The following is a 26,768-nucleotide window of genomic DNA, read 5'->3' as shown; positions in this document are numbered from 1 at the left end:
TTTTTTGTTGCTTTATTATCTTTAACGATTTCAGATATCAGTTACTAATTTTTCTAAAATTTTATTTTTTAATTTTTCTATTTATTATTTTATAATTTTTATTTTAATTTTTCTAAATTTTTATGCCGACATTTCGACCTGAGTTTCATGTCTTCATCAAGGCCTATAGAACAAAAGAGATAACACCAACATTTTGAGAAATATAAAATTGAAAAGGAATAGTATACAAATTTGGAATTATACAAAATATTGAATTGAATCATAAATGATAAAAAAATTGATAATTGAATAGTAAAAAAATTGATTGATAATCATGGAATTAGTTGGTAGTAGATTGAAAACAGTGAAAGATGAAATATAATAATAATATGACCTACATGAGTAGGTAAGAAGATATGTAAGTAGTGTCTAAAACACTGAAAAAACAAATATTGAATCTACAAATTGAACAATATGACAGAAAATGAAATTTTGAAGTTCTTAGCTGACCGCACCCCCCGACAAACCTTTCCAATCAGTAATCTATGGTCAACTATATACACCTCATTATTCTTAGAGTGGTTGAATATGGAGTTACTACTATAAACTCTTGCAGTCGCTGATGTGACAATAAAGTGAAACTGTGAAACAACCTTTGACGGGACAGCTTTACCACCACTGTCAACTATCACGCCAGAATTAGTAAGACAGTACTGCCACGATAGTAAATTTTATGACGGCAATTATTATATAATTTTTAAAATTGCGGTGAATTTAGTTACTTTTTTCTTAGTGGTAATTGTTAATTTCCTCATTTTTAAAATAGTGCTACTTAATGAATTGAAATTTTATTAAGTGCTTATTGGTATTGAGGACTGATATTTCCGGTTACCCGGAACCGGCTTACCAACCTTTTTCTTTATTAACACTGAGAAGGGACATGACGCCGGTGCGGGTTGAGGTGCAGGTCCCAGTGCGCTCGGTTCGGAAAGTTGTGCGTTCCATTCCCACCTGGAGCGATTGACATGCATTTTTCGAGAAATGAATCTTGACACTCCTACATTGGTTAGTACGCGGCGGCAACTCAGTTAGCCGCCAGGGATTGGCAAAAAGGCCCACTTGTCGAACTTGTTCCCCCCACCAAATACCATTACCGGTACCAGTAATAACACTGAGAATATGAATGAACACGCAGAATCAAAGCCTACTGAGAGATCTTATTGCCATCCTCCATACATTATACTATGCAATTATAAATTATTATACAACGCTGCAATTATTTTGAAAAAAAAAACGTAAGAACTTCAGTAACGTAATGAGAAAACTCGCTTACTATTCTTACAAAGAAAGTTAATTAAGTTTGTATTCTGCAATTTTGTATTTATAAAAATAACCTCTAAAGTCAGTAACTAGTCGTATTTGAACGTTTACGCATTTGACACGTGATGTCCATGCAATCTCTGTTTTGGATACGTAATTGAAATATTTTGTTTTGCAGTCTTTATTGTTGTGAATTGTGAAAGTTTCATTAGATGTCATGGCATTGGGATATGAAATCAGGCATTGCAGTGATAGAAAAGTTAATAATTCTTCCAAAGAATAATGCATTGGTTCTTACAACATTTTAATTTAAAATATTTTTTGAACAGGGCAAAGGACTTTTTGCGACCAAGGATTTCCTTGAAAACGAAGTCATATTTGAGGAAAAGCCATTAGTTTCTTGTCAATTTGCCTGGAATGAAACTTATGGGTATCTAGCTTGTCATCATTGTATGAGGTATGGTTGATTTTCTTCTGGTTTCTTAAGAAAAAAGACAATTTGTTCATTATTCAGGCTCGTTTATTTAATCTCTCAACTTTCATTATTTCAAAATGTTCATTAGTTGTTATAGTAAGATTATTCTTAATATATCAGTATGATCATATAAAACATCGAGATTATCATATAAAATAGATTTGTTATCTTAATTAACTGTTGAAGTTTTGTGTAGAAGCAGTGATAAAAAATTTTATTGTATTGTCAGATTTATATTTGGTTCATGCTAAGTTGATATCTAAATTTGAACGAATGTTGCCAATTTAGTTTTAAGCTAGCTAGAAAAATAGTTCTACTCAGTATGGGATTCATTACACTCTGTCAGTTCTGTAGAAGGCACTCATGGTTTTCAAGTTTAATTTTCAAGATATCATTTCTCTTCTCAATTCTTAATCCCTAAAATTACTATGAACAGGTGAATAACAACATTGTTTATTTTGGGAAGAATTGTCAGAGATATTGTACGTTGTCCCCAAACATTTGAAGGACATATTGTTAATACTTCTCAAGAATGGGATGATTAGGGCAAAATCCCAACAGCTACCGAAGTGTATGCTTGGTTGTTCCAGCTTATAATTTTTTTTTTTCACACTGCTGAAACTTTTCAAAATGTTGGAAAAATCAAAAATTTCTCATTCATCCAAGTTCCCATGAGCAACTGGGTGAGGTAGTAGGAAATTTCTACTTTTTCCTTATCAACCCATTGAACATCAGCCAAGACAGTGCCGCCTTCACTCTAGCCACCTTATTGCTTACCCATTGGATATGCTCATTGAGCTGCAGCCAACCTTCGTTTCTAACTCCAGATACGCAAGGCACGCTGGGGCCAAATTTTTTCCTTTAGTACTCGCAGAGTTAATTATTCTATCCTTTTCCTACTACTGATAAGAAATGCCTCTGTCATACTGTATGCCAACTGTACTCCAATGGATTCCAGCCATTTGCGGATAAGTTTAATACTCTGGCCAGCCTCATCAGAGTTACCTATTTCTTGTATTTTGACTTGGCACTATTACATTCGAAGTCTGAGGACTCCACCTAAACTATGTTTCGCAGTAGAAGTTCTAGCACAGTTGCCTGCCCATCCTTTATGGAATTTATCAAGCTGTTCTTGAATTAGTCCCTAATTATTTGCATAATGTAAATAAGTTTCATTTTCATTATCTGAAGGGCATCCAAAATTCAGCTTCATCTCGCTGAGCAATAGCATTTTGAAATTATTGCAACTATGAAAATATGTGGAATAGCCACGAGATTTATATTTATTTAAAAAATAATAACCAATGGAGATATAATGTTAAATATTGTGAAAAGCACGTACCAATTAAACAAGGAACATTGTTTGCAGGATCCAAAATATCCTTTATAACTACCCTCAGGATTATTTATAGCTGGTCTCAAAATTTAACAATTAAATGGGGTAAACATTAATTAAATTTATCCGACAAATCAGTATTAATTGGAACAATTATATGAGAGATATCTGTGCACACAATATGCTATCCAGAGAAAAGAAAAAAATCAGAGGGCTAGGGAAAAGTGTTGAAATTGACAAAATTCTTTTATCAGAAAGAAAAAATCAAGTGGGTTGATTTCTGCAAGAACAATGGATCTTTGGCAGGATTTGTAGAGAAACCAATGAGCATTTTGTTGTGGCTGTACCAGATAGAAAGGCAATTACTATTTTGAAATAAATAAAAAATAATGTTAAGGATGGATCCATGGTTTATTCTGATTCTAGGAAAGGAGATAATAAAGAAGAACTGACAATAAAAAATTTCGAAGACAATTATTGTTATAATATTATTGACTCTAACAGTGATACAGATACTCAGCAAATCGGAAGTCTGTGGTAGTATAAAATGGCGGAACAAAACACATTGTGGAACTGTGCGACATAATTTAGATTCGTAAATATGTGGCGACGTCTTCATATAGAAGACACATTGTTGCTATTTTAAATGCTATTAGGGATTATTTGCAGCCGAAATAATGTTAAATGTTGTTATATTTTTGGGGATTTGAAATGTAATTTTTTTTTTTAAACCTAATATTTTCATAATTCATCACATTAATTTTTAGTGATTAGTAAAACGCAACTGTCGATTACCACTCCCTCTTGAAATGAACAAACTTTAAACAGATATTTTTAGCACACCTGGGTAAAAAAAATATTTAATTTAGTGATTATATAAATATTTAATATAGTGTATTTTAACTAAAAAGTATTTAATTTGTTTACAGAAAATGAAATTCAAATACATTTTTATTATTTACTATTTTTAAAAGATCATATAGTTACTAATGTTGTATCTTATGTTTTACTTTATAAATATAAAATACAAAAAATTATTTTAGTTTGAATTTCAAAATGTTTCCTTTGAATTACTCCCAAGGTCTGCTTTCTATTCCATTAACGGTTGATGTGTCACTAAGCAAGTGGTCCTTATCAATGGAAATGAATAGCTGTTCAAGTATTTGATGGTAAACTGAAAAGGATACTTATCTACTGATAAGGACCTCTGTCTGGTAAGACTGCAACTGAAAAATGTCTGATGGGGTCCTATTTATCTGCGAATTACCTTGTATGGAAGAAAACGCGATAACATTTTGAAATTATTACAATGAGGAAAGTATGTGAGAATGGTCATGAGATATGTATTTATTTAAAAAATAATAACCAATGGAGAAGTAATGTTAAACATTGTAAAAAGCATATATCAATTAAACAAGGAACATTGTTTGAAATATTGTTTAAGCATTTGATAAAAAACTGAAAAGATACTTCTCCACTGACAAGGACCTCTGCTTGGTAAGACCTCAACTGAAAAATGTTTGATGGGGTCCTATTTATCCCTTGTGGAAAGGGAAGTTGACAGTTAATAACCCATCAGGAAATTTTTGCAACTAAAATGCTAATTGTTACTTTTTCCGTTTCTTTTTTGTTGTTTTTTTTTTAAAACAAAATAGTAATTAAATTAAATGCATTTTTTTTTTTAACACCACCACATAAATTCTTCCAATACTATCAATGAAGAAGATACATATTATGGTGTCAGGTGATAGTTATTGGAGGCATAATACAGAAATATCCAAATTTTTTAAGGAATAGAAACATTGAGAAAATTGCCCCTAAAACACTGTTGTCAGAGGAGAGACAGAGTAGCAAAAAAAAGTTTGGGCATCATTTTATATTTATAATTTATAATACAAATTCTTTGTATTGGATGACTGCATGTAATTTTATAAAGTTTAATCGTTGCATTAAACTAAATCATTATCAGTTAATAAAAAAATAATAATATAATATAATAAAAAAATAATCATTAGTATATATATTTTAACTTATATTAGCATTTATTTAAGTAAGATTTGTTTGTTAAGTGGAATCCATTAATTAATTCAAACTAAAAAAAAAAAAATATCTAAAACTAGTAATTAAGATGTCAGAAAAGTGAAGATTTTTATTTTTTAATCAGTTAATTAATATTTAAGAATATATATATATATGAAGATTACAAAGGAAAAAAAAAAAAAGTTTTTTCTAAATGTTAAAGAGAATCAAGTTTTTCTTGGTAACACTTATTCTTTCCACATCATGCCTATTATTCAAAAGTGATTTTGAGCTGTTTTAACTAGTTTTATCTTTATGTGATGTTCCGAAATTTATCAGAAACTTTCTCATTTTTTTGGAGGGGGGGGGGGAGTGACCTTGTTTTTCATAGTTTCAAATATTGTTTGAGAAAAAGTTAAATGTAAATTTCATTTTTTATAATTATTTGTTAAAAGTAAAAAATTTTTTTTTTAGTTCAATTTTATTCATCTATTTGATTTTCAGGGAGTTTAATAGTTCAATGAATAATGCTCTGAGCTGTCACCCTGACCAATCCTGAGATACACCTAGCCTCTGTAAAAGTGGTTATTCTTAATTAGGGGGGACATCTGGCAGTTGAGCGTGAACTAGAAATTACCTCCTTACCCAAGAGATTTAGACAGTACTTCCTTTAAAATTTATTAAACTCAAGAACCTTAACAGATAATAGTGTTTATTTTTTTTTTTTTACTTGAATTTTAACTCAGAGCTAAGTGGCTTAATTAATAATCTTACTTTTATAACAAAAGTTTATTTAAAACCATTAGCCAAAATATATGAGAAATTATTGTCTTCATGAATGAAAATATGGTATTATTTCTGAAGCTCTACTGCCTTACTGCAATTATTGTTAATTTAATTTTTCTAATATTATAATTACGACCAATTTATTTTTTGATGTGTCAGACCTCTACAACTAAAATTATATTCTAACTATTCATATTCAATAAGTTGATTCCAATTTCACTCACAGAGTATTCTGTGAATCATCTTCATGATCTGTGAATCTTCATAATCCTTCACTCATGATGACCTGTAGGCCTGTCCATTTCTTGATTTCCCTTGTATGATCACTTTTACTATTTCCAGATGGTTCAGGACAAACCATCATCTATGTTCACTTATTCTTGTAATACTGGTTAATCTCACTTATCTCAGCTCTGGAGATACTCTCAATTCAATTGGAATTCATCTTGAAACTTTCTTTCACCTTTGCTGTATCGATCATCCATAACAAACTAATCTCTCAAATCTCATATTTCTACAAAGAGGTATGAAATTTACTGAGAAAGTTGAGCTAACAGCTCTTGGTTAAAATATTATTATTTAATATGACGATTAATTGTACAATTTGATAAAAGCTATGTTGATATAATATGTGAGGTTGTTTTGAAAATGGACTCAACCCCGAAATATAAACCAACTTATTATAAATTGATGTAATATATAATAACAATGGAAGTTTGTTGGAAGATCGTTGATTGACCGTGTCTTATATAAAAAGGAGATGGTCCATGAGCAGGAACTCGAATAGTAATTAAACTATTTATTATGGGCTAATGTTTTGCCCCACTTTAAAGAGCTTTGTGAATAGAGAAACGCATAAGAATGATTCTTGAGTTTTCCTTCATTAAGAAAGGTCTTTAAAGTGGGGCATAACATTAGCCCATAATAAATAGTTTGATTACTATTTGAGTTATTGTGACCGCTCACAGACCATCTTTCTTTTATAATGGAAGTTTACTTTTGCTCAACTTATAGAAGATATATTTATATTTTAGATATACTATTTTTTACATTAACCATAGAAAATAATCTGTACTTTATTACGTTTTGGGATTTTGTATTTAGTATTTTTAAATTACAAAACATCGATCTTACATATAAATTTAGGCTGCTTGTTATGTTTTTAAACATAATTTTCACTGAAAAGAAATTGTCATTTTCATGAATTCTGCTAAAACATTAAAAAATTTATCACTTTATATTAGAGTATAATTTTCACAGATTTATACTCAGAACAACAATGTTTCAAATTGATCAATTAATTTGGTCTCTTGTATCAATAATTTTTATCTATACAGTTTTTATATATATGCATTTATTGTAAATCCTTCAAAAAAATATCAAATTCATATTTACTATATATTGTCATATTATGTATGAATTTGTAGACAATATTACGATCTACATAATGTTTGAATCTAGTCAAAATAAAACTCAAAAGTTACGTATTATATCAACTTACTAATTAATTATTATACAACTACCATGAGTTTTATTTTCTTATTTACCAGGCCGATGGAAGATACAGAAGAAAATATTAGAAGACTGACAAATAATCCAAATATTGTCCTACCGTTTCCTGAATTATGCCCTGTTAATAAGAGCCTCCATAGATATTGTGATCAATGTGGGGTAAGTCAATTAAATTAGACAAATTAAATTCTGCATATCAGAGTTAATTTTAACATGTTTCACCTTTTAGGTTGGTTTTTGTAGTGACTCTTGTAAACAACAGTCTTGGGCTCAGTATCATGAATATTTATGTTTTGGAACCCATCCTGTTCTTAAAAATCTCTACGAAGCATGGAAGTGAGTACTTTGTCACCAAATTCAAGATTATAATGATATTGTAATGATTATTTATTAGTAAATAAAGATACTTGGTGATGAGCAAATGAAATTTCTTAATTGTACATTATTATTGATTTGTAGGACCATGAAACGGCGGCTACAATTTTAAGTATGCTATCATTTTTCACCTATTCATCTTTTAATATTGGCAGATAAAACTGTATCTTAAATTTATCATGTATACTATTGAAAATTAATTTCTTAAATTATAATTGACATGGAATCATGTCATATGCGATTTAACTGCTAAATTTATTTATTTTTAAAACTTTTAACATCTGTGTCCGAAATATTTTCCAAATATATTCCTATCAGTTGTATACAACTACAGACATCTGATTAAATTTGTAAGTTGAGGTAGGTAATAGAAAAGACTATACTATGGACTAAGCATTAGTAGACTTCTATGCTGCATAAACACAGTTAGCATGCTTAGTTGGAATTGGATCTCTCGTTTTATGACATGATAGAATTATCTGATTTAGAAACCATGGTCCTCAATTTTAATTAGGCTATGCTTACAATTTTTTTAAATTGTTGATATTAGTTTTATGCTTATTTCATATTTCTCTGGAAACCTGTATTTTAATGCTTTATGATAATTTAGGACGATGCATTATCCTCCAGAAACAGCATCCGTGATGTTAATTGCCCGAATGATTGCTATTATTGAACAAGCACAAGACAAAGATTCTGCAATTTCTGCTTTTTTAGAGGTGATTATGGTTCAATATGGTCTTTATATAATTTTTAACTTCTTAAGATTTTAAAAATAAAACATTTTCTGCAGTTTGCCCATGGTACGACTGAAGAAAGAGATGGATCAATTCTTAAATTTTTGGGAGAACAGTTTTTTGAAAAATTTGAATGTCTACGACTATTGATGTTAGATATTTTTCAGACATGCCATGCACAATCAGTAAGTATACCCAGGTTCTTGATGAATTTTATAGAGTTAAAAAAAAAATTAAGAAAAATATAGTCTGGGTACCAATCAAGAAAAACATTTAAAATTGTAGTTACTATTTATTTAATGACGGACATTTTGGCCCACATTGCATGCCTTCAGGGTTACAAAAAAAGGTATAATGAGGTGAAATATGGCAGAAATGGTAAGAAAAGTTATAAATAATATAGATCAGTAAACACCTATATTTAATATTTGTATAAGTTTTTTAATATTTGAGCAATTCAATTTTAATTTTATTCATCCAATGACTACCAAAACTTTCATTAGTTACTTGTAAAGTTTACCTTTGTAGAAACCAGAACGATGTTTTGGATTTCTAGCAAAATTATTGCAACTTTTTTTTTTTTTTTATTGTTACTAAAAACTCCAAAACTAAGTGTTTAATAGAATTTACTTTACTTTTTTTCCAAAATCGATAAAACTTACTACAATTTTAAACCAAAATAAGCTCTGTTCATCCATTATATTCCAAGATGTGGTTTTCCAAATATTGATCATTTTCCACAAAAAATAAAAAAGTTGGAATTATCTCTTATTTTGACTACAAAAATATTCATTCTGCAAGAATAATGAAACAAAACAAACTAATTTTAAGCAACTGCTATTTCAAAATTTTCAGGCTCAATTGTTCTCTTAGATTACTATATTAATTAAGTAAGTAAGTCTATATGAATTAAACTGCCTAAGTGGTATTAATTAAATTTTAATAAAATGTTTTGGAAATAAATAAATTCTATGTTTTCTATACGCCCAATTATTATTTTATATTTATGCTGTTTATTAAAAGTTAATGTTTGAAATGTTTCTCTCAGATTTTACTGTCAATGTTTTTATTATGCTCCATTTTTAAGAGAGCATAATTTTCTGTTATGGGTCTATAACGGAAACTAATTAAATTAACTTCAAATTTGTTCTTTTAGAATGAATATTTTTGAAGATATTTCAACTTCAAGGAATTAGAGTCAATTGGAATTTTTGAATTTTTAGGGAAAATGGTCAATGTTTGGAAAGTTGCATCTTAGATAATAATCGTTACACTGAGTTTATTTTGGTTTCAAATGTAATCAATTTTATTAATTTAAAAAAAAGAAATTCAAAGTAATAACATCAGGGCTTTAGTTTTAGAATTATTTGGCAATAATTGAAAAACTTTTGTATATAGCTTAAAATCTAAAATGACATTCTAGTTCCTACAAAAGCAAACTTTATCTGGTAAATCTTTTTTTTCTTGTATTAGTGGTATGGAAGGAATCAAAATAGAATATCTAGAATCTAGAGACACAATTCTTATTGACTGGTGTAATTTAAGTAAAAAAAAAAAATGAAATTTGTGCCCGATTTATAAATACGTGCAATAAAATAATTGTTGACCTTTTTTCTTTATATTTATTTTCATATAGTATGAATTAGTTGCCTTTAATTCTTAATTTCAAATCCTGTCCCTAGAACAAATTTTAAACAGTAATTCAGTACTCGAGTAATAAAGGAACATTAGAGGCATTGTATGCCGTTCTAATTTAATTGTTAAAATCTAATGAAACGATCATGGAGGAAAGGAACTGTTGATAATTAGACAGATTGTGTAATTTTTACATCGGTATTTTAACCAGAGGGGAGAATTTAGAAACAGATAATGATGAGAAAGATTAATTCAATTGAAAAAAATTAATTTTCCCAAGAATTGATAAAATGCCCATACATTGGTTGAAAGTAGTGGGACATCGTGGGTGCTTCATAGGTATTGGATCTTCCTAATTTAGATAAACCAAATTCTAAACACGTTTTTTATAACCTAATGTTTTACAAGCATTAAGAATGACTTGGCAAAACAATTATATCTCCCATCATAATGTTATTCTTTATATATCACGCTCATTTATTACTATTTAATTTATTTTTGCTAATTTAATCTTAATTATAACTTTGTTTACCAGTTTTCTACCTTATATCACATCATTGTATCAAGATAAAAGACTGTCCCTTGTGTTTTAAATTAATATATAATTTTAAGATATAAAAAGTGAGTTCATCAATAAAAATGGTTTTTAATTATATTCCTTAAAATTTCTACTACAAACCAAATTTTCAGTCATTTTGGCGATTAAAATACCCTTCATTAAATAATCTTATCAAGTTTTTTTTTTTTTTATTTTAAATTTCTATAAAATTATAACTGAACAGTTAATTTTGTGTCAATTGAAATCCATCATAAAAAAAATAATGATTTTTTTTATATATTTATATTTTACGATTTTTTGAGTGTTGACTAATAATTCACAATTAATTTTAATTAATGTAAATTCCATGTGAAATGATCAATTTTATTTTAAGGTATGCCTCATTATAAAATTGTTTCTTATATGAACTCATTATTTTCTTATTGAAATTTTAATGATAAATACAGCTTGTTACAGAAGACGGCTTGAAAACACTCTTTGCAATTGCTGGAAGAAATAGTCAAGGGATTGGAACAAGTGTTTTTAGTATTTGGGTAAAAAATGTGGAAAAGTTTGAGATGACAGAAGAAAGGAGGAATGAAATCAATGAATTTATTGATAATATTTACCTTGGCATGGATCGCCGTGAGTGACATTTTAATCATAAATTTATATTGATTTAGTTTTCTTTTAAAACAAAAGTATTTCATTCTATTTACTTACTTATTTTTGTCTTTTGTTTCAATCTAGATGTTGGTTGTTTTTTAAATAATGAAGGATCTGGTTTATACCAATTAGAAAGATGTATTAATCATAGTTGTTTACCTAACGCAAGCAGTACATTTCCATATGGTGACTTTACTTTGGCATTAGTTGCTAAAACACCTATATCGGCAGGGGAAGAAATTTGTATAAGCTATTTAGACGAATGTGAATTAGAACGAAGTAAACATTCTCGAAATAAACATTTAAGGTTTGTTTTTCTAGTAATATTTTTCTGTCTTTAAGTTATTAAATTTATTCAAAATGTAATAAATCAAAACTTATTAATACATTTCAGGGAGTATTACTTATTTGAATGTGAATGTGAAAAGTGCTTGAAGCAGTCTGATGAACCCGATGTGACAAGTGAAGAAGAAACTGATTCTGATATGGATGAAGAATGATCAGTCTGTGCTGGTGCTAATTATTGCAATTATAATGCACAAACAGAAGTTATTACTTCAGCAGTTTTATTCCTTTGTTTAGTAAAAAATCTTTTATAATTAAGTTTGAAAAACTTTGCTGCTTTAATAGCTATTAACTTTCTATTTTTATATATTTTAAATAATCTTTCCACAACTTTTTACTTTATGTACATAGATCAATGTTTTGTTAAATTAAAGTCTACTGATATAAAGAAAAATTTAATATTTATTTATCGAATATCTGGTGTGTCATATACTCATATGACTTTCTTTAACAATTAGGCTGCTAAGAGCAATACTGTAATTCATAGCTGTATCCTTGCTAGTATTGTTTAAATAAACATTCTATTTTTATTTACTTGTTTTTTGTTGTTTTTTTTAGTTTATATTATTGGGGAATGCTCCATACGAACCTATGGAAAGTTCTAGGATATTTATACATTTTGAATTAATCAAAAAATTAATTAAACAAAAGTTAAGGATTCCATGAGAAATTACTTATAAAACAAGGGTACAACTTCAATACTCTGTATACTTCAGGTTGTGAGTGTAAAGTCATTAGGTTTAATTTATACCATCATCTTAAGATTTACAGGTTCCGTGATGAGGTTTGTCATCATCCCCGATTCAGATGGAGGTGCTGCCTGCTCAAAGCCTTTTGACCTGCTCTCCCTCCAGGACAATTATATCAATTCTAACTAGTGTACTGTAATGGTACTTTATTTACCCCTTAGGTAATCAAGATTGCTGATTGACCATGTGTATTAATAAATGGAATATGGTCCGGGTGCGGTCAAATTAAACTCAAATACTACAAAATATTACTATTTGAGTTTAATTTGACCCGGACAATACTCCATTTATTTTTGGGTAATCATATCTGTTCCAATCAAATAAACAGACTTACAATATACCATTTACTTTTTTAAAGGATATTGTATTTCGATCAACTTCCCTCTAAATTAAACATCTTAAATAAAAAAATATACATATAGTTTATATCAAATTAGTTCCGACACAGTACTATGGAAAATAATTTCTTTTTTTTAAATGTTTATATTCATTTTAAAAAAAATTTACATACAAAACCCAGAATTATTTACAATTAAGATTCAACAACAATATTTGGGTTTAAATTGATAAGTTGCTGACTATTTTCTGCAAGTTCAGCAATTGAAACTCGTCCTCTTTGTTTAACAAATTTTGCAACTGCCTCCAATTCTTTTTGTGAAATATAAATGAATTTTCCCCTGTCATCAATAACACCTGAAATAAGAAAACAGAAGTAGTCATGATATGCCTTAAAATTAATAAAATACAACTTATTGAATTGAAAATAAATAAGTATTTTCATATAAGTTTTGAACCAGTTGAGGAAGTAGAATCAGCAATTGAATGAATAAAACTTAGTGAGACTGCAGAAATATGGCACCTGAGTGTGTTTAGTTTAAAAGTAAATAAATAAAAAGAGATTTATAAGCATGTTTCCGAAGGATTAAGGATACTAATATTTAATAATATATATCATATGTGCTATAATAACTAAACCAATATCTTCAGTCATATAAAAAAAAATATGTAAGAATTTTAGAACATATGCAAAGAAAATTAGAAGAAGAAGAGCATATTGCTTTCAGGTCAGGTCGACTGGAGTCAGAATCATATTTGTCTTACAATATTCATTGGGAAACCCTGGAATAGAAGTAGTGTTTAGGCAGCATTTCATTCACTGCCTTGATAACAAATTTGTCTCACTCTTCAGAATAAAGGGATTCCTACGACCTTAGTGCCATAAACCTGTTGATCAGCACACCATTTGATTTTGGTTTGCTATAACGAGGAGTTTGTACTAACAAGGTTTACTGTAGTAACTTGACAGTAAGTGCCATCAACCACTATCCTGTGCTACCAGGATGCCATTTGATTTTGGTTTGCCATATCGAGGAATTCATAGTAACATGGGTTTACTGTCATAACTAGACAGTTAGGACCGTTATTTGGAATAAATTCACATACAAATAGACAAACTTAATTCAAAAAATCTCAAAATCCCTAATAGGAATTAGGAAACATTTTCAAATCTCAGGACAAAATTTATTTAATTGATTCATAAATACAAAGCCAATAAACCATAACCCTCCCTTTCCTGGCCCTAATATTCCATGATAACATTTGGTCTAATCTTACTATGAAAAAATTTACTTATAAGAGTTAGATAGTAATGCTAAAAATTTGACCGAGTAATGAAAGTTAAAGAAATCAGGGAAGGTGTCCTCTAATGAATAACTACTTACTATTGTGTGTAAAAATAACAGTGGACAACTATGAAATCTTTTTCAATATTAAATAAAGGTTTTAACTTCAAGGATTTTAAATACTCCCAACTTTTTTACACTTCCATAATAGCCATTTTTTCCTCTTGATATTTTTTTTTTCACTTAATTGTCATAAAAAATATATTATATTAACAGTAATATCATTATCTATGCCAAAATAACTTAATAAATTAAAATATGAGCAATTAAAGAAATTACAACCAATGATTTAGAGTGCTACCAATGGGTAGTTTCTCATTACGCCTATATCATACCATTATGATTTTACTTCAAATTTACTTGTTGTATTTTATATACAGTTGTTGTAAATGTCAATAAATAAATTTTAAAAAACTAAAGATTCAAACTGAAATTGAATTTCACCTGTTAATCGTTTTTCTGCTTGTAAATCTTGGATTCTATCAATTACTGATTGTGTTTTCATGTGGAATTTGGAGGCCAAATCTTCCAGAAGCAATACTTTTGAGTTCTGGAAAAGTAAAAAAATAGTATAATAGTAGAAAAACAAAAACCATTAAATCTAGACACAAGCATAAGGGTCATTCTTTTATAATATGACCATTTGGCTTTTATGAATCTTGCAAGTTGGACAAAATAATTAATTTGTTCAATATATTTTGATCTGGAATATTAATATAGATGTTTTGGATGACAAAACTTGAGTGTCAATTATCACTTTTTTCACTATTAGTACTGTTTCCGCACAACCAAATATCAACGGAAGGAAAGCTTTCACGTAGAATGTGAAAAAAAAATTATTGTTGTGAGAATCAAAAATTTCATTTGCGTTTAGTGCTTTAGACATCAAGAAGAAAAAAATATCTTTCCTCTTTCTGTCTATTTGTCTATCTACAATCAAATTCATGTGACAGTTATAACACATATAAGTGTTAATCCAATTTTAATAAAATGGTCTGAAGTAGTGCGGCTAAGAATCTTGATGGTATCTTATCAATTTAAACAAATTCCATTCTCTACTTCCTCTGATCCATTTACCAATGTATTTCCCCTAAAGAAACACCTTTTATATATTAGAGCAAAAATTATGCCACATCAATTTTTTATTTTCAAATTCCATCCACTAATTTATCGTTCAAGCATTTGAAAATTTATTTTCTATGTTAAAACTACATTTTAAAAATGACGATTTTGAAGCTCCAAAACCAAAATTTTACTTAAAATTGATGATTTCATAAGTAGGTTTAGGCTAAATTAAAATTAACACTGCAACATAACAGTTTAGTTACTACTACTTAAAAAGTAAAATTTGTGATGTTTTCTCACAAAATCACTATTCTCAACCAAACCAAGAGTCGGACAAATATGAGAGAATACTTCCAAATAAATGCCCCCAAACTACTTCTTTGGCAGCTATTATTCACATAGTTAATTGAATAATGTTACATGTAACAATATTCATGATGAATACCATTTTTTGTTGGGAAAAAAATTTTTCTTGTTCCACTGCCATCTCCTTACTACTCCAAGACTACCAGTGCTGGATTCACAAGCAAACGTTATAAATTTCGTTCTCGTTTTTAACATACATATCATTCGTGCTGAATTATTTTCACCTTAGGAACAAACCAATGTTCCTTGAACATTACACTCAGTACCAAATGGGAAGAAAGTGGAAGGTTCATATCAATTATATCTTAGTATTCTTTTCAAAAATACCAACAAAATAATACAATTTTTTTTTAATACCTAAAAACCATGAAAACAAATATACAGACTGGAAACATTAAATGGTCGAATGATATAAAAATAACTCATAAAAAAAATAACCAATATACCTGTATATGGGAAATGAAGTTCTGTAGAAGATTTTCATCCTCCCGTATTTCAGTCTCATCAAAACCTTCTTCTTCAATATGAAATGAAGCTTTTAACTTCAAATATTCTTCATGCTCCCTCCTTTCTTGCTCCTCTCTAGCCTTTTTTTCTTCTTCCTCTCTTTTCTCTTCATCGAGCTTTTCCTTCTCTTCTTGACGTTTTTTTTCTTCCTCTAACAGCTCCTTTCTTTTCTTTTTCTCTTCTCGCTCTCTTTCTTCAGCCTAAAATGTATTTCTTTATTAACAATCAATTTTAATGCATAGCATACAAAAAATAAGTGTATTTTTATTGAACAAAGTCAACATGTATTCACAGTACAAATATTTTAATACTAAACAATAATGTGATTTTTTTTTCAGAATCTATCAGTATGAATAGCTACAGAAAAAATATTACTCATCTAAACTGATTTATTTTGATTTAAAATAAATATTTTGGATTTGATCAAATAATAGTAGTTAATAATTAGGTATTGATAAAAATAAGAATAAAACAACTTATTCAAGTTAGATTACAATTTTCAGCAATCAGAGATCTGATAGGACCTAACAATCAGAAATAATAATATATTCAGGATGCCACACCAATAGAAAATTATTAATAATATTGGCAATTGTTCGTTGATGAAGGATTTTATGGAGACAATACTCAATTCATAATAAGGAAAAAATAAATCACTAAAATCATACTTCTCGTTGAGCTTTCTTTTCTGCTTTTGCTTCAAGTTTTGCCCTCTTTTTGGCTCCAACCTTTTCCTGTTCAACATCTTCAACTTCTTCTTCAATATCACGTTGAGCTGGAAAGCGAATTAAACAAAAAAAAATAGATAAAAATGAATTTAGAATTTTTATTATAAATTAAATTTTAAAAATAAACTCAATGAGAAGAGGATATTTGGTATAACATTTGTCCTCTGTTTTGGAACTAAAACTCTTTAAGAGTTAAATCTTTCAACCGCTCTAATAATATCAGGGGTGTACGACAGGTGTACACAGAAGCTTTAAATGATAATTATCATAATTATGAATAAATACATAAGAAACATTCTTTTTGTTTTAAAAGGACTTTTACACCAAAGAGGTTTATCAAAATCTGACTGTCCTCCATTCTAGCTATATGTCCTACCTGGGATAATCTGACAACCTTAACAACTGGAACTATTTCAATGTTTTGGTAACAATTTCTCCAACTCATTTTGAGTGCTTAAGGGGATCAAAATGGCTCCTGTTTGCAGCCATAATTCTTCTAACAATCCTCAACTTTATATTTACAAGGAAACACAGATTACACAGCAATTATTTTTCCTAATAATGAAGTTTTGAATTTTAATATGACAATCTATAGAGAGTACCCCTCTTGGATCAATCAACAAGTATAAATTTTATTTTTCCAACAATTACGATTGACCTCAGTCACTCTGGGTAAATCATTAAATAGATATACACCTCATGGATTCAAATGATGTTGATATCAGTGGTAAATTCAAGGAATTGAATATCATAGTAACAGTAAAATAAAAATGTAAGTATATTTATCAGCATACAATACTAGTATTTCTAAAGGATGATTTTACCTATAAGAACGCACCTGCATCACTTTTACTGAAGTTGGGAAGGTAGTTTTAATACAGTAATAGAGACAAAAGTGCACTATACCAATCATATTATATCTGTGCCACCCCATAATATCTTAAAGCTACCCTTCTTCCTTCAGTAATCTTGACAGAAGTGTATTTTTGCTTATGCTTTGAGTTGTGCCTATTTTAGAAATATAAGTGCGGTCTGTAGTGTATCTAATTACTATTTCTTATTAGCTAACAAAACCATTTGTACTTTAGATAATCTCAGTACGTATTCAGAAATGAGTAAGGTATGAAACTGGTTGTTGGAAGAAACCATGTAAAAAGAGAAAAGAATATGAACCACATTCTTGAAGATGATTCCAAACAAAAACAGATTTTTACATTTTTAACAATAAAACAAACGTAGCACTAAATGAAAATTATATATCTATTAATCATTGATGTATAGTTATTATTGTATTAATATATAAAAAAAGGAGGCCAATAAATAAAGTTATATAAAGACAAATAGTACCAGCAGCTGCTCTCAGCCTAGCCCTAGCATTTCTTGGAGCTGGGGCTCCTCTTCTCTGCCCTTGTTCTTCATTTGGTTCTTCTTGCTCTTCTAAAAAGTTGGTTAAAAAATTTACTAAATATGCGATTTTCACAAAAAATAATTACAAAAAAATTACACATGTTTATTATGATACCATCTGAGCTTTTCGAACGTTCTCGTAATATAAAGAATATTAATACAATTATAATTAGTCCAGAAGCAAGAGCTAATAAAATTGACAAATCCATTAAGAAAACTAGCAACCAGGTTGACAACACTAAACAACTAACTTATTATCACATTGAATAACCTCCCCCAACGAAGGTTATATATCTGCCACTGGATTAACCTTTCTTGACGTAGCTAAAGGTTACGTGTACAGAGATTTAGAGCTCTGTTTATTTTAAACTCATTTCAAAATGTACAGTGTAATAAGCAGTATTTCTTTATTTGTGCTAATATTTCAATTTACTTCGGGTTTATATTTTCACATTGGTGAGACTGAAAGAAAATGTTTTATTGAAGAAGTACCTGATGAAACTACAGTTCTGGGTAACTACAGGTCATGTTTTTTTTTCATTTATTTATTAGCAGTTATTCATTTTGCTTCCTTCTTTAGTGAACTACAGAGTTGAACTTCATGATCCTAGAACTGGAGGATTTATGAAATCAAGTGCTGGCATTGGAATGCATGTGGAAGTGAAAGATCCAGATATGAAAACCATTTTATCTAGAGTAAAAACAAGTTTTATTAATTAAAAGAAAAAAATAGTTGTAATAATTTAAAATCACTTACTATATGTTTGATTTTTTTCAGGTATACAGCTCTGAGGGTAGAATATCTTTCACCTCCCATGTTCCTGGAGAACATGTTATCTGTTTGTACTCAAATAGTACAAAATGGATTGGCGGCACTCAACTGGTATTGATCTTTAGTGATCGTTAATGTATATGTTTCAATATTTTGTTTGCTGTACTAATGGGCTTGACATTTTTTGATAGAGAGTCCATCTTAATATACAAGTTGGTGAGCATACCATAGATTATGCCAATGTTGCTCAGAAAGAAAAGCTTAGTGATCTTCAACTCCGAATGAGACAGTTGTTGGATCAAGTTGAAGCTATAACCAAAGAGCAGAACTATCAGAGAGTATGTTAACTTCAATGTTTTTTCACTTTAAATTTATACATTTTTTTATATGCTTTTAATCCTCTTTATTTATTTGTTGAAATGTTAAAAAAAAACACATTTAATTTCCAATTTAAATAATGAATTTATTTAAACTAATGTATATTATATTTTGGATTATAATGTTGCTTATGAGCTGAAATTTTGTTGAAAGGTGAGATAGGATATGTTATTTCTTTAATTTATTTTGCTATTATTTAGTTACAAATGTTGTATTTTTAATTAATGTTACTGCTATCATTGGTGCTGTACTTTTTTAAACATTGTTTGGCTGAGTAACTGACATCCTATTAATAGCTTATTTTACACTTTTGCATGATTAATATTAAATAGTAAAAAAAAAAATGCCCTTTTAAATTATACCCTTTAAATTATTAATGATGTGTCAAGTTTAAACTAATTGATAGGTAGTCAAGGAGGTTGAGCTCCTCTTTAAAAAAAAATAATATTGTGAATTTATGAAAACATTGCTGAACATAACAGACAAGAGAATTTGTTAAAATTACCATTTCCAACTTATTCTGGTTTTGGAAAAAAGAAATCTATACCTGCTGTCTATAAGACAATTCTTTTTTTTCTATCAGAGATATTTTTGTATAGAAAGAGCTTAAATAGCAGAAGATATTAGAAATTAATATTGTACTGCAAATTATATTTACTTATGCTTATTACATGTTATTTTTTCCTTGCAGTACCGAGAAGAAAGATTCAGGCAAACATCGGAAAGCACTAATCAGAGAGTGTTCTGGTGGTCTATAGCACAATTGGTCATCCTTATTGCAATGGGCACCTGGCAGATGAGGCATCTCAAGAGTTTCTTTGAAGCTAAAAAATTGGTCTGATTTTTTGTTTTTGTTTTCTCATTTGATAAGCAAATCAATGATAATTGTTCACTTTTCCTGTGGAAAAAAAAAAAAGTGAAAAATTTGTAAGAAAATTGTATTTTTATATTTCACCGTCTATTTAACATATTCTCTATTTTGTTTTTCTGCCCCTATTAATTCTTTAAGAGTTATATTAAATAATTGTAAAATTTGTGTTACAGAAATGTGTAACTGAGCTAGTTGAGATTATCTAACCATAACAAAACAGAAAATTTTCTTTCGAATCAAATAAAATTTTAAGTTTCAATTTTCAGATTTATTCTAGTGTTATCATTTAAATAAGTTATTTGCACGCCAAATTAGAATTATTTTCATAATTACCTATTTAAAATTTTAATTTGAATTTTTTTACTGAATGTTTTCCATAGCATTTTAGTTTAATATAAAAAGCACCCCTATTTTATTTCTTGATATTTAAAGTTAATCTCAGTTAAAAATGTTTCTGGTTTATTTTTTGTCTCTTCTTCCTCTTGAGAATATGTAATAACGACGTTAACATAGTCAAGTTAATTAAACACACTATTTCAGTATTTAGCTGATCATGTCCTAATGGAACATTGTAACCTTTTTAATAATGAGCTCCTTCAGGTTTTTTGATTGAAAAATTTATTGTAAAAATGCCAAGGGATATTTTACCCAGTTAAATAACTATAATTAATAATTATTTGATAGAAATTAAATATACTATGTTATATTAAGGACATTTGTTCTTTGAGACACGTGCTAATAATTATGTTTGATGTACTTTATTTTCTACTGTATATATTGACGTTTATGTATCTATTATATCTATTTTACAGTTGTAAAATTTATATTAATTAAAAAGTGATTGTTTAATTATTATATATTCAATTGTATATAACTTCAAGATACACATCAGGTTAATTTCTATGCCTGAAAATTAAGAGGGTCCATTTCCAAAACCAATGCTTTTGAGGTTCTTCCATATTTGGCTACAAATATCTGCTGCAAGATTTAGTCCTTAATTAAGTGAATTTTTTTTTTTTTTAAATGATATTTTAATGATGATCCAGAAATTGTAGATCTTGAAAGCATATATTGTAGATTGTCCCTTTTAATTTTTAGAACCGAAGCTATTCAATAAAGTGGTGTGATTGTGGGTATATTAGATGGATCTAATTTAATTTTTAAAGTTATTACTTAATTGATTGAAAGAAACAACTGGTAGTGTAATAAAAGGACTTTATATTATGCCATTCGAATGTATAAATATGTCTGATGACATTTACTTTTTAGTATTTAAGCCATTTTGTACCTTAATTTAAAAATCGCTGTCCTATGTAAAGACCTTTTCTGTTTTATAATAATCATTCTTCCTATAAAAAAAAAAATTGTTTAGTGATTATTTTTCTTTATCATCATCCATGTGAAAGAAAAGTTTAAAAACTTTATTAAAAGTGAACTTTACCACTCATTTTGTGGACAATAAAAACGTATGGTCTCGAAAAGTGTTATATTGACTTATATTTACTTTTTTTTTTTTTTTTAAATAATTGTAAAAGAAAATTAACCTTTTTATCCCATTTTTATTTTACTTTCAGGACTCCATAGGGAGAGGGAAATACAGTGAAGTATACCAATTTATTAGTTGCTGTTTATTTTAATTCATAAATGCTATTATACTTCCTTTACTATCTGAGGTAGCAGAAGTACAATAATAAGTCTAAACAAAGTTTTTATTATTACTTAACCCATTAATGACCAGTATTGCGAAGACACAACACCCAGAAAAGTAAACAATAAGAGAGTGGCTATACGGGCTGAGACATGACTGAATATGTGTTGACATATTTTCCATCATTTTCTGTACGCAGTTCATTTTTTTTTTTTTTTTAAATATAATTTTACTGCTGTACTTTCTATGCTATTACAAATTCCTACTCCTAGTGAGTTTGTTTGCAGGAGATACTGATTTTTTTGTTACATCTTAACACTCCAAAGAATCTGATTATAAGAATAAGTCAACATTTTTTCTTATTTGTAATTCTTAGGAAGACTTCAAATTCCAGTGTTGCATTATTGCACTCTGGCCACAAGTTAAAATTGTCAAGCAAAAAATAATTTTGATGGAAATGAATTTTTAGCAATGTTAAATTCTTTTTGACCATTTTTTTCAGCTTTGAAAATGATAGTAGATTAAAGCACTATAATCTATTATAAGTATCTTATATCTATTTTAGGTATAAGACCTGGCACTAGAATGAAATTAATTGATTTTGAAATTTATTAAGGTGCCATCAGTTTCAAAAATGATGAATACAAAGATTGGTGTGGGATAGGTAACATGTGACTCTAAAATTAAAATCTAAACATTTGACATGGTATATGGCTGGTGTTACGTTTTCGCAACAGGACCTAACTGTATCCTGAAACTACATTTAATGCTACTACTTAGATTTTCTTGGTAAACACACACTTATACCTAATAAAAGTATTTCAAATATTATTTAAAAATAAAATTAAATACTTGACATGGTATGTGGCCAGTGTTATATTTAAGAAACAGGACGTAACTGGATGCTGAAGGTATTACTTTCTACTAAAGTTTCTTGGTAAACACAATTTTTTTACATTTAATATGAATTTTTATCAAAATCCCTTATGAAATAAGTTCGAGTTATTAATGGGTTAATTCACATATCTTGGTGTCTCCTGAGTCGTTATAGTGAAATTTTTAAAATGTTCATTGTCATTTCTTATTTTGAAAAAATTGTCATTATCTTAAAGTACTGAAGTAATTTTGATAATTTAATTAGTTATAGCCCTAAATAATAATTTTTATTCATGTAAAGAAATCTTATAAAGGCAATTTTGTATTAAATATTATGTCAAATATAGTAATGTACATTTTTTTTTAACTTACTCCAATTTTAATTTTCCTTTTTCTTTTCTTGGTAATTCGTACATTTATCCCAATTGAGTAGATTTAAAAGTTATATAATGAGTTTATATATTCTTCTGTCTTTGTATGTATTATAAATAAGCACCTATACAGAGTTGGAGATCGAGAAGTGGTTGAAAAAATTTGATCTTTGAAAAAGGACATCAGTGACAGAAGACTTATGATTGCACAAATTTATTTATTTTATTTTATCCTATAAAAATTTCTTTTCTTTGTTTTAACTGTTTGAGCACAGCTAGCTACACAGATACATCATGTCTTCAGAAAGCCCAACCCTCAATTCTACCATCTACCAAAAGCAAAGAAAATATTTATTTTTTTTCTTACCCTTGAATTCTCTTTACATTGCCATAAGTGCATTCATTGGTGGGTCAGATTGCATTGAAAGTACTGTCTTACTTTAAAATTTTCAGTAAAACTCTAGAATTAGAAAGTGAAGATGATTTCTTAATTGGTTTAATGACAGGCAAATTTTTGTCAGTAGCCTAAGATAAAAATGTTTGAGAACTACTAGTCTAAGAGTCTGGTCGCAGAATTAATGTGTGGCTGATATAGAAGAAAATAAATTTTCTCCGATATCAATTTTTTTTTTTTTCATATTGACTAAAAATTGTCTTTTAATGCTTTAATCTAAACAAAGCAATGAGAAAAGGAAAAAATGAAGATCATCCATAGTAGTTATGTTGCTTTGTGAATCCATAATAATTACTCGCCAAAAAGACAGAAGTGAGTCAATATGAAACAGCCAGAATCCTACATGTTCCAACTTACTTAAAATATAATGTGAAGGTCATAATTAATTCTGAGTGTCAAACACTAAAGTCAACCCTTGGAGGTTGTTATCAAACAAATATCTACTACTGGCACTAAGAGCAACTTCTTAATCTCCAACATTTATATTTTTAACCAGCCACAATGGAAGAAATAAAAATTAAGATAGTTTGATTCTACATCTGAAGAATGGTGAATGAAAAACTAAATACTGGATTAATCCGAGAAATTCTAAATAAATATAATTAGGAGACAAATATAAATTAAAATAATAATATTTTATAAACTTTTTTATTTATTTTTTTGTTCTATACCTAATAACTAATATAAATTTAACATCAATGAGAACTGTCCAGAGAGTAACTTGGTCATAATAAATAAATTAATTTTAGTTTATTTACTTAGTTTAGTAAGCTTTCTTATATAACAGTGGAGATTGATTTGACATAATAATTTTGTTAATTATTTGTTTTTGTACTTTCCTGGTTTTCTCTTGTTTTGCTTAGCTATGCTTACAACTAAGTCAAAACTTCAGCATACATTGAAAATAAGTACACTTCAAGACCACAGGGTAAAAACCAGTTATCTAACTTGTTGTTGAATTTGCTGAACAAAGTTCGTCTAATTACTAATTGATCGAAATTAAATAGTGATTTTTAGTTGATTATCTCCTGATTCATTTCTACCATCCAAAAATATATCAAAACTGTTGTTACTTTTGGGGGAAAAATGGAGTAAATTATTTCTTCATGTGGTTTTCACTTATGTGCAATTTTTTTTGTGACTGCACCACCCAATCAACTTCTTGAATTTTCATTATAGTTATGTAGAATGCACAATTTAGTCTTATGCCAAAATGACTAGAGATTGAGAAGCATTTTAAATCAGAGCACTAATATTTATGAATCTTGAGCCTGTTTCTGTTGGCTAACAAACAATCCTACAGCAGTCTTTTTTTTAAGTATGAAGAGAAGGAAGGTTAGTTATTGAGGTTAAAACTTCAACAGGCTTATAGTTAATCATTAATTAGATAACACATAACTGTCACATAATGATGTTTTTCTTTATAAAAATAAATGTTATCAAAAATAATATATATTTAGTATCTTTCAAAGGATTATTTCATTGTAATTTAAATAGAAAATTATAATGTATCGTAATAAGTATATTTAGAAATATAACTAAGACATTTCCCATAGTAAAATTTTTACTCTAGAATTATCTGAATAAACATTTAATGTTTATTTAATACCAATTTTAAGCTTTTAAAAACTTTAATACCATGGAAATTATATTTGCAAGCAATGAAACTTAAGCTAAACCCTTACAATTTATTATTCTTATAAAGTTTGCTTGTTGGACAAATTACCTCTAAAGAACTGTCTGTAGGCTAGGAAGAAACAAGTGTACCATGTCCCTTGTTTTATAAAAATCACCCAAGTTGTTCAAAAGTTGTATTAAAACTATAAAAATTAAACAGAACAAAGTACAACTATGAATATCTTGAGTGGTCCATACAACACACAACTTTCACTAATCATCCTACTTTGGGAAGAAATAAAGTTAATAATGGCCAGATTGGGTATTCCAAAAGTTATGTTACAGCAATAGTTTCCCATAATATATATACATATCATTTATACGTAAGTGAAACTAAAAACTGATTATTTTCATAATAATCTTGGAGACAAAAATATATTTATTAATAAATTAAATATTAAATTTTCTACAACTTTATATGTTAGAAATTTACTTTTTCCTAAATTTTATACCTCTAAATTACTATTCTTATTTCTGGAACTTTATTTTCAATCAGAGAAAAGATATTTCTACTTTAGTTAATAAGAAAATTCTTTCATATTTTATATTTATCCATTTTTATTACTGAACTTTATGAGTTCTTTATAACGATTACATATGGCTCATTATTTCAAATAAACAAAATCTTTAGTGGAACGTTTCTGAAAATGTGGCATTCCCTCTCAAACTATTTCAGCACAAAGGCTTAGGTGACAAATTTAACCAAAATCATGGGAGCCACTTTTGACTCTAAATAGTGAAAATGTATAAAAATGGTGATGTAAAGTGGAACTTATCAAAAGTCGGTTTTGGTAATGACATCCCAGGCAAACAATTTCCTTAAATATATCATTTCACTCTAATGAAACTTATTATTTTTGAGCTAAGCTGTACACATATACACACACAAACCATTTTAAAAGACTTCGTTATTTGTACTCAGAAAACGTGTATTTCTGAGGAAAAAGGTGATTTTAAGTTTTTCACAACAGCCCCTTACTGTATACTTCATATATAAGCAAGTGAAAATAATAATAGATAATCAAATGATTTTTATAAAAGTTTCCTCTGTTATGAAATACTATGACTTCTGGTTGGGGTGAATCAAACTGTTTAAATGTGACACTGGAATTACAAAGGGCAGACTTTAAGAATTACATGCTAGAGTGGAATGGAGTAGTCTAAATAAAACTTTAGGTAAGCCACACTTGTTAACTTTTCTTTTTCAGGGTAAGACAAGGAAACCTCCAACAGTATTTTGCAATATAATTCGGAAAAACCACAGCTATCTGTAACCAATTTAGCATCTATATCAAGTAATTCTAGAAAATTCTGATAATGCTTTCTAAATTACTTTTAAAACAGGGGATTCATTTCCCAATTGGTGAAATAATGATACCATTCTGTTCAAATAATACAACTGTTCCGAATCCCAGAGGCAACACAATAAATGAACTTCTTACTAATCTTAATTAAAAAAAATACTTTACCAAAATAATTACAGAAGAAAAACTG

At 28.4% G+C, this 26,768-nt stretch overlaps 3 protein-coding genes across 3 annotated transcripts; 2 read left to right on the top strand and 1 right to left on the bottom strand.

Moving 5' to 3' along the window:
* Positions 1 to 1,395: 1,395 nt before the first annotated feature.
* Smyd5 (SET and MYND domain containing, class 5) lies at positions 1,396 to 12,257 on the top strand. Its single transcript, XM_014416625.2, has 9 exons — positions 1,396 to 1,558; positions 1,629 to 1,756; positions 7,466 to 7,586; positions 7,657 to 7,763; positions 8,413 to 8,521; positions 8,596 to 8,724; positions 11,180 to 11,357; positions 11,463 to 11,685; positions 11,773 to 12,257. Exons 1-9 carry the CDS (start codon positions 1,517 to 1,519, stop codon positions 11,876 to 11,878), a joined length of 1,143 nt encoding a protein of 380 aa, XP_014272111.1. The 5' UTR covers positions 1,396 to 1,516; the 3' UTR covers positions 11,879 to 12,257.
* Positions 12,258 to 12,932: 675 nt separating this feature from the next.
* On the bottom strand, positions 12,933 to 18,529 carry Ddrgk1 (DDRGK domain containing 1). The gene is made up of 6 exons (XM_014416611.2): positions 18,343 to 18,529; positions 18,168 to 18,257; positions 16,761 to 16,867; positions 16,032 to 16,292; positions 14,599 to 14,704; positions 12,933 to 13,165 (listed from the first exon to the last, which is right to left on the bottom strand). Exons 1-6 carry the CDS (start codon positions 18,434 to 18,436, stop codon positions 13,005 to 13,007), a joined length of 819 nt encoding a protein of 272 aa, XP_014272097.1. The 5' UTR covers positions 18,437 to 18,529; the 3' UTR covers positions 12,933 to 13,004.
* On the top strand, positions 18,514 to 20,326 carry eca (eclair). Its single transcript, XM_014416612.3, has 5 exons — positions 18,514 to 18,740; positions 18,808 to 18,923; positions 19,006 to 19,110; positions 19,191 to 19,337; positions 20,069 to 20,326. Exons 1-5 carry the CDS (start codon positions 18,608 to 18,610, stop codon positions 20,216 to 20,218), a joined length of 651 nt encoding a protein of 216 aa, XP_014272098.1. The 5' UTR covers positions 18,514 to 18,607; the 3' UTR covers positions 20,219 to 20,326.
* The last annotated feature ends 6,442 nt before the right edge of the window (positions 20,327 to 26,768 follow it).

Source organism: Halyomorpha halys, unplaced genomic scaffold (genome assembly GCF_000696795.3).
Source record: "Halyomorpha halys isolate HHAL.00 unplaced genomic scaffold, Hhal_1.1 Scaffold128.1, whole genome shotgun sequence".
In the NCBI taxonomy this organism is placed as follows: Eukaryota; Metazoa; Arthropoda; class Insecta; order Hemiptera; family Pentatomidae; genus Halyomorpha; species Halyomorpha halys.
Note: the sequence above shows the minus strand (reverse complement) of the source record. Positions and strands in the feature narration are given on the sequence as shown.

Coding starts and splice junctions, on each gene's coding strand:
- eca (XM_014416612.3), top strand. CDS start 18,608: ATGTACAGTGTAATAAGCAGTATTTCTTTATTTGTGCTAATATTTCAA. Junction 19,111..19,190: donor GGATTGGCGGCACTCAACTG/GTATTGATCTTT, acceptor ATTTTTTGATAG/AGAGTCCATCTTAATATACA. Junction 19,338..20,068: donor AAGAGCAGAACTATCAGAGA/GTATGTTAACTT, acceptor TTTTCCTTGCAG/TACCGAGAAGAAAGATTCAG.
- Smyd5 (XM_014416625.2), top strand. CDS start 1,517: ATGGCATTGGGATATGAAATCAGGCATTGCAGTGATAGAAAA. Junction 1,757..7,465: donor GCTTGTCATCATTGTATGAG/GTATGGTTGATT, acceptor CTTATTTACCAG/GCCGATGGAAGATACAGAAG. Junction 7,764..8,412: donor AATCTCTACGAAGCATGGAA/GTGAGTACTTTG, acceptor ATGATAATTTAG/GACGATGCATTATCCTCCAG.
- Ddrgk1 (XM_014416611.2), bottom strand. CDS start 18,436: ATGGATTTGTCAATTTTATTAGCTCTTGCTTCTGGACTAATTATAATT. Junction 16,293..16,760: donor AAAAGAAAGCTCAACGAGAA/GTATGATTTTAG, acceptor AATACATTTTAG/GCTGAAGAAAGAGAGCGAGA. Junction 13,166..14,598: donor AGCAGAAAAACGATTAACAG/GTGAAATTCAAT, acceptor TTCTTATTTCAG/GTGTTATTGATGACAGGGGA.